The 7730-nt window shown below is 42.2% G+C and overlaps 1 protein-coding gene across 3 annotated transcripts; it reads right to left on the reverse strand.

Moving 5' to 3' along the window:
- Window positions 1–2204: 2204 nt before the first annotated feature.
- fam83d (family with sequence similarity 83 member D) lies at window positions 2205–6676 on the reverse strand. 3 transcript variants are annotated; one of them, XR_003670603.1, is made up of 5 exons: window positions 5745–6676; window positions 4193–4360; window positions 3973–4097; window positions 2785–3821; window positions 2205–2504 (listed from the first exon to the last, which is right to left on the reverse strand). XR_003670603.1 is itself a non-coding variant. In XM_028405577.1 (5 exons), the coding sequence occupies exons 1-4, from the start codon at window positions 6228–6230 to the stop codon at window positions 2960–2962; spliced, it is 1641 nt and encodes a 546-aa protein (XP_028261378.1). In that variant the 5' UTR covers window positions 6231–6676; the 3' UTR covers window positions 2205–2504; window positions 2923–2959. The 3 variants fall into 3 exon arrangements, 2 of the variants coding, with proteins under 2 accessions (XP_028261378.1, XP_028261377.1); XM_028405577.1 differs by having other exon boundaries at window positions 2923–3821; XM_028405576.1 differs by lacking the exon at window positions 2205–2504 and having other exon boundaries at window positions 2634–3821.
- Between the last annotated feature and the right edge of the window lie 1054 nt (window positions 6677–7730).

A 7730-nucleotide genomic window follows, 5' to 3' on the forward strand; every position in this document is an offset into this window, starting at 1 on the left:
TGGCATTCAGCATTTATTAGAAGCCTTTAAATCCAATCAGCACTATTATTTTAAATGTGTTATACATCTGCATGGAGGCGCTCTGTGATGCTGCACAATAGCACATTCGCTCAGTATTACACTGCTTAACACACAATACCAACACAATAGTTGGGGGGATATAATGTTACACCTTCTCGTCAGACATGCTGACATCCACAAGGATTTTACCCAGCATGCAGCAGGAGAGGTTCTGCCACTACAGTTCTCAAGGGAACATAAGTGACCTGATGAGGACATCACAGTGACTCCGTCCAGTGTAATCTTAATTTAAAAGCTAAGCTTTTACAGTTTAACCCACATTACTGCACAATTCAATATCTGTATAATTTGGACCAAGACAGTCTATTTTATGTTGAGAGATGAACCACTGTATTTACAGAGTGTTAACACTTTTCTGTAAGAGGATGAACCCTTGGGCTTGTGTTTACTAAGGACAGGGCTCTCTCTGGTGGCTGAATTGTGCAAGTGTTGCAGCTAATATTCATCACATCTAGGAACCAGTAAACGTGTTAAAACAGGCACTTTTAATTAAGGTAAAAAACAAAAAAGCATAAATCATAGTTATAGTTTTTTAATTGTCCCTTGTGAGGTGAAACATGCAGGCTTCTCTGTTTTCCAGTGAGCCGAGCCTAATACTGTGGGTGCAGACTGCTGTGTTGTGGATCCCCCACTGCTTCCTTGATTACAGTCAGTGGCTGCTTTGCAGCAGCCAATTAAAATCAAATACCATTCTCTCACATATTACCGCCATTGTATTTACTTGTAGATCAATTCCCTTCAGCTGCGCCATTTTGCATAATGAATGCAGAGGCTTTTGATGTGTTTGCCTTGCAGGAGACGTGCACACCACAGGAGGAGCCGCCGGTGGGCCTGCTGTTCTCACCTTATTGCCGTGTAATAGTTTAAAGTGTAGGCCATACTGAGTCTGAACGGTGATAATGTGGTATGTTGTTCATTGTAGCATTGATGTTGGGTTTGGAATTCATCAGTGAGGTTGTTGACTATAATAATTATTTCAGTATGGTTGTAATACACCAACTTTCCTCACACAACAAAACCTGCTATTTAACCAATCATTTGATTATAGCTCGTATAAGGAGGTCTCTGTGATCATTAACAAGAACGTGTAAGGTAAATGTATTCATTGATAAATCAGTTGTGAAACATACTCCGTAGTAAAATGTGTTGTAAGAGCACTTTATGGAGGCATGATGGGTGTGTATCATTGGATTATTGTCACTGATGCATTGAGACAGGTTGCATTAGTGAAGTTAGTGCACAGAAACACATCATATTTATAATGAAATTATATTGCTGATTAACATGAAGTTAATTGTACTGTGGTCACCTAACAAGCAGATCAGTTATAGTATATTTGACTTGAATGTATATTAATGTTTAGAATTTATTAGGTTTTATTTTATATTTTTTATTTTTATGCTCACTACTTTACCGTATTTGTATTTCTGTCTTTTTTGAGTACACACGGAGCACCTGGAACGAAAGCAATTTCCCCCTGGGATCAATAAAGTATTTCTGATTCTGATTCTGATATCAGATAATAAGAAAATAAAAAGACCCAGTTTTGTCTGTAAAATCTGGATTTGTTTATTAACTAGTTGCGTAAATTTCCAACTAATTGGTAATTTATTGCTATGATATGCTATAAAATAATTACAACTTGACTTTTTAAGAGTTTTTTTCCAGAGGTTTGAAATTGATTGGACACATGTATGTCTGTTGTACATGAAATTGCAGAGAAAATGTCAAAATGTGGCTTAAAAACATGATGCTGGCATGACAGAAACTTCATCACCCACTGATTCTATCACTGCATCATGTATTAAAACCACATTTTATTTGTATGTCTTGTTATGGAAGAATTACACCTCATCTCCTCAGTGTAGTTAAACATTACTCACCTAAAGCTGAATGAGTAATACATTTATAACTAAGAACACTCTGACTTCACACCAGAGCCAAAACACTTGATTTTTACAGCTGGACCTTTGTGCTTCAGTGTGAGATACGAGTGAAACGCTGTTTGTGCCCAGCTCACCAGCACATTCATCTGATGTATAGCCATGATTATTCTCAATTACTTTATACAGCCTGTTTGACAGAGGCATGAAGAGCTCATTTAATGAAAAGAATATCTGTGGGATACAAACATGATATTCTGCAGTTATAAAATCCCACCTGTGTGTGTATAGAGGGCCTGTAATCTGCGACAGAGCTCCGTCTCCAAATCATCCTGGACAACTGTGATTGGCGGCATAATCAGCAAAGGTGCCAGTATCGCAGATGCTGTCTCTTGTCTAATTGCGCAAAGACACTGCAGTGCATAAGGCGCAGGTGCTCGTCCTCTTTGTGTATTCACTTTGGCGTGGTTTGCATCCTTGTGAATCCTGGAACGTCTGAGTAAATATTTTCTGAGCATTTCTCCATGACTGCAATTTAAACTACAATGAGGATAAAAGAGAAAACAAAGCATTCATTAGTAGAAAATGTGAAAACAAAGCTATATGATAGCTTTAGAAAGATAGATGAAATAGTGATTTATTTTTTTAAGGCACTGTGTGTGAGCTTTCTGATGTGGTTACAGCAGTCAGACAAAGTAAAATATAAAGGCACTTGAATGCATTTTCACTCATACTTCAGCAGATATTCATCCATTATTGCACCATGCACCATCATGTAGAAATTTCTGCTAAATGTTAATGGCCAATACAATTCTGTTACCTCTTCCACAGAAATTGGTTCAGCATGAACAGGACATAGAAAAAAAAACACCAAAATGGGCACTGTAGAAAATCAGACAAAGAGAAATACGCCAAAGATAATTGAATTAGAACAGAGAAAATTTGCAACAGCTCTTACCCCAGTACCATCCATCACTAAAATCCTTGAAGACTAACTAGTGTACACATCTGGCTCTTGGCCACGTGCCCATGCCTGCATTTTCAACAGGCACTGTGGGATTTGGTTCTTTGTGTATTCTCTGCCTGCTGCTAGCGCCAAGCCCCTGAGTCATGTTTGTGACGTCCGCTAGCTCTCGCCTCTCGGACAGGGCGGTCACCATGTGTTCCAGCTTAGAGCGGATGGTCGAGTAGTGGTACTGACGCTCTTTGGCCAGCTTGTGGAAGCAGTCCTTTAAAGTGGTGTCTGGAACTGCCTGGGTGGCCATGAGCTGCCTGGAAGAAGAGGTGGGAGAGGTGTCTCTGTTTGGTGTAATAAGACTGAGAAGTTGCGTGAGTTGGAGGTCTGTTTGGGTGTCGCTGTCTGTCACTGAGTGGCTAGTTTGAGTCGAGGCGTGGCAGCAGACTGCAGTGGGGGTCAATGGCTCATTCTCTGCCTGCGGCTGTGCAGGGAAATGCTGGATGGTGCTACCAGCCAGGATCTCCTCCTGCATGTGCTGCTGCTCTGTCCAGTCCCCATCTAAGGTGGAGGAGTCTGACGTTGGGCTGACTTTGTGACGATCTGGAGATGGGGGCTCACATGGAGGCTGCACCGATAATGTCTGGGGTTTAAGGCGACTGGGTGTGCTGGTCAGACACAACAGCTCCGCGGGCCTCTCTCTGGCCAGGCGAGGGGAGGAGGCATGTTTGATGACAAGGTGCTCATAAATCCCGCTGCTACGGACACTTGGAGGTCCACGTGGGTTTATAGGCAGAGACTGGGCGTAGAGGATGCGAAACTCCTCATCAAATTTCTCTGTTATCTGACCTGAAAGCTCAATCAGGTTGCTACTGTTCAGCTTGCCATCAGTCCAGTTGAACCTGATCAGGAATGGGATTTAAAAACATGCATGACTGACAATAAAGCAGCTACAAATAATCAAACCAAGCAAGAAAATGTAGTACATTACTGTCAGAATATTTTAGGCAGTCTATAAAATAACTTTAGGTGAAACATTTAGCAGGTTCCTACCTGTATGAACCTGTAGCCACTCTGTTTCCGTCAATCAGCATGAACCTCTCATGAACATTCCCAGTAATCCTGGCTCCAGATCTCATGTAATATGTCGTACCAGTTATGGTTCGCACTCTCATTTGCTGCAAGGATTAAGTGCATATTTTAATATGATGCCACTGGATGTTCATGTTGTGCACACAGAGCCACGCCCAGATTAACTGAACCAACCACATACCTGAAGGTCATCCAGGCGAACGCTGACATTTCTGCACATCTTGAGGAAAGCAGGAGCACATGATTGGTCCAACAGAATGTAGACAGGGACTTTGCGGAGTGTGCATGCCTCCTGAAGATCCTTAAAGATATCCAAGTCTGTCAGGGAGTCTGTAACTATGGCAATCACCTGCAGTGGAAAATTACAAAGGTAATATAATAGGATTCCTTTTAGGGCTGCCGCCGTGCTCTTCCATGTGTAGCACAATTGTGTTTTCATTATTATCAAATACACAGGCTTATTCAAACAGAGCTGTGAATCTCTGTCAGACACACTCCCTGTAATGTGTGTGCTGATGAGCTTTCTATTGACTGTGGTCTGTTACCATGGCAATCAGCGGTAACGCTTGGTCAACAAACAAATGACTTTTATGCAGGAGACAAGTAGGTGCACTGTAGGGTATGCCTCCATTTTCCTGAGCTTTGTTTTGTGCTGAGATTTTCCCTTTTTTGCAAAGAGGAATGGAATTTCACATGCTGTGGTAAAGGTTGCATGTCGAGGATTAGACATGGATGTTTACATATCTAAAATTTATTGGTTCAAACTGGCGTTATCCACATGCAGCTTTGTCAGGAGCACCACGCCTTATTTGGATGATAGAATGTGGATGCTTATTTTTTAAGATAGTGTGTAAAAAGAGAATTGAAACTCACAGAAATACAGGCTGTTCCTGTGAACTAACCAGTCAGTGTGTGTGTGTGTGTGTGTGTACACAGTGTGTTGATACAGTTCGTGGCTTCTTTGTTCAATAAAGACTGTGTGCAGTGAGTGGTTTAACATTACAAAAGAACAAAGGATGTTACAGTTAGACTTGGACAAGAATATTTTTCCAAGGTTTCAACTGGTTGCCAGCTCAGTCCACTGTGTATATATGAATAAAGCTGTAAACTAGAGGGGAAATCCAGTGTTTAAAGATTTCTAATGAAAGATAGAATGCAAACTTTCTCAGAGAGAAGCAAAGCAAGTCGAGGCACATCTGGTACGCAGGTTCTACGCAGGCCTGGGGTGCTGCTGAAGCCACAAACTCTCTGTATGCTCCTTATGCTGGAATGTCTCTTTTCAAAAGCAGACTAGACTGACAGCTCCAATCAAAAAATATCACAATAAATATTCATGTTTTTTTTAATCCCTTTGGTCACTGATTTCCTCTAATCAAAATTCAGAGTGATCAATGGAATTCCACTAGGACCATCTGATGATTATTTTAAGGATGGTGCAAAGAAACACGCGAAATAAATGCGTGTTTAAAGACACCTTTTAAACACGCATCTATTTTGTGGTGGGAGATAAAACTAAGCTGATTTAATGTTACAGTATTACCTAGTAATTATAATTATAATAGTCCTGTCATAATACTGAATGTATCCATGCTGTTGCAGTGTCACTGTAGCCTCGGCCTGAGGAATGCTGTAAGAGCTACAGAGAAACACACTGTGTGTCTGCAGTCCCTCCGAGGAAGTGGATTTCTGGGAATTTCATAGTAGGTCCTAATTAGTTCGTTTTTTGAGTATACCTCTTTGGCACTTTTAATCATGCGCCTCGCAGCCTCCTTGCAGCTGTAAATGCATTCTCCGTAGCTGGGCTGGAAGTGCGCCACGGCCCGTGTGACTCCCCGGTAGGACCCCGCAGTGAAGGCGGGCCACCCGATCTCCAGTATCGGCGGCTCCACGTCTGACACCTCCGGGAAGTATGTCACGGAGGAGCAGTCCAGGGAGCTGCCGACCGACTGCTCCAGCGCCTGGTTCTCCCCGTGGAAAGACGCGAATCGCGGGGGAACGGCGGCGCTCCTAAGCTGCTGGATCTCTTCGTCTGACAGAAAGTTGGGGATCCTCTCTCTCCTGAGAAAGTCATGAAAGTCATCTATCCCTCCGGAGAGCAGCTCCTCCAGAGCCAGCCGGTGCCTCTCATTGTACACCTCCTGTAGGTTCGGCTCGTCGACCGTCGTGCGTTTTGGACCCAGCCTCAGAGGTGAGTCGTCCAGGCACTGCGACAGGGACATTGCTCCGGTCCTTCACTTCTAACGGTCTCAGGCGCACCTCGGCAGGTAGCTAACGTTTTGACCTACAGGAAGACAAATTTGTATTTGGTTGTTTCCCTCCGCTCCTGTCGTTCGTGGATCCGTATTGGCTGTCGCACGCTTGTGAAACTGGAATGGCGACTCCGGGCTCGTGGAGTCGGGCTGTCAGTCTCTGTAAAACCGGTCTCATTGGCTCATTCGGAGGAAAACAAGCCTCCCGTTCCTCCCTCTGCTCCGTCCTGATCCGGTTACACAGCAGAAAGCAGCGAAGAGCAGCGAGCTCTCACTCTGACCTCTGTGGTGAAATCTCACACTGTTAATGAAACAACTCACAATGTCTTTCTGTTGCTTCCTGGCGTCTCCACTTTACAGAGAATAAACAGAGGAAGCGATAGATCGAGTCGACATATATGTTTAAATGAAGCGAGTCATCAATACTTGTTTACAGAGTTATTTATATTTATCATAATTATTTTTACTTAAGAAGGTTAAATAACAAACAAACAAAAGTTAAACAAGACTCGAACTTTGTACGTTTGTACACTTGAAATGTAACTAATACACATAGAAATAATGTTTTATTTTTTCATTGTAATATGCCCTTGTTGTGAGTGCAACGTGTTTGTTTCAATAAAAATGTAAACCTTTTTAATGATTAAAAAAAACAAATGTATAAAGCCACAGTAAAAGGTTGTTTTTCCAAACCTACATCCAGCACACAGATTAAATGTTCATTCTTATAGTGTACTGAAGTATTTCAGGCCAACACATGACTTCATCCCAGTGCTCAGTCCTGCAGACCGGAACCCTGGGCTGGGTGTTTGTTTTACTCTTGTGTGATTCATCTTCCTGATAGATAACCTTTGTTTTTCTGACTGTACATAGCTACAGGCAACGTCTGAACCCAGCCAGGACAACCTGTGAGGGAAGACAAAATCCATGTTTTGTAAATAGAGGAGCCGTGTATTGACTCTATATGTTGATTACATCAGACATCGATGTGATATTTACAGTGTGTGGCCTTCTCCTACCAGTTACATACCCACATAGCCTAGTGTACACATATCTAAATCTGTTATATTACTCAGGCCTGTGATATTTTTAAGTGGACATTTAATGTGTGTGTCCATAATACTCAGAGGCTTTAGAGTGACCTTATCATACTTGATGCTATTTCTGTATTATAAGATTCATCTGCTGTGCTGATGTGACTGGGGTTTTATTAATATTATTCCCTGCAAAACACGTTATCCATAATAATCCTCTATTAACATTTTCTACAGTTTCTATAAGATCTCGTCCACAGCTCGCCTCTGTCTGTTTTGGGCTTGTGCGCTTTTACGCAGAAGGCCAAGGTCACGAGGGATGCAGCCGCAAGACCCCACCACTGCAAGTCCTAATATTTGGATTGAGGGAACATGTACTCTCATTCTTAGCTGTAAAAAATGAACAAGAGCAACTAGGGTACTGTTAAGTAAATTG

Source organism: Parambassis ranga, chromosome 5 (genome assembly GCF_900634625.1).
Source record: "Parambassis ranga chromosome 5, fParRan2.1, whole genome shotgun sequence".
Taxonomy (NCBI): Eukaryota; Metazoa; Chordata; class Actinopteri; family Ambassidae; genus Parambassis; species Parambassis ranga.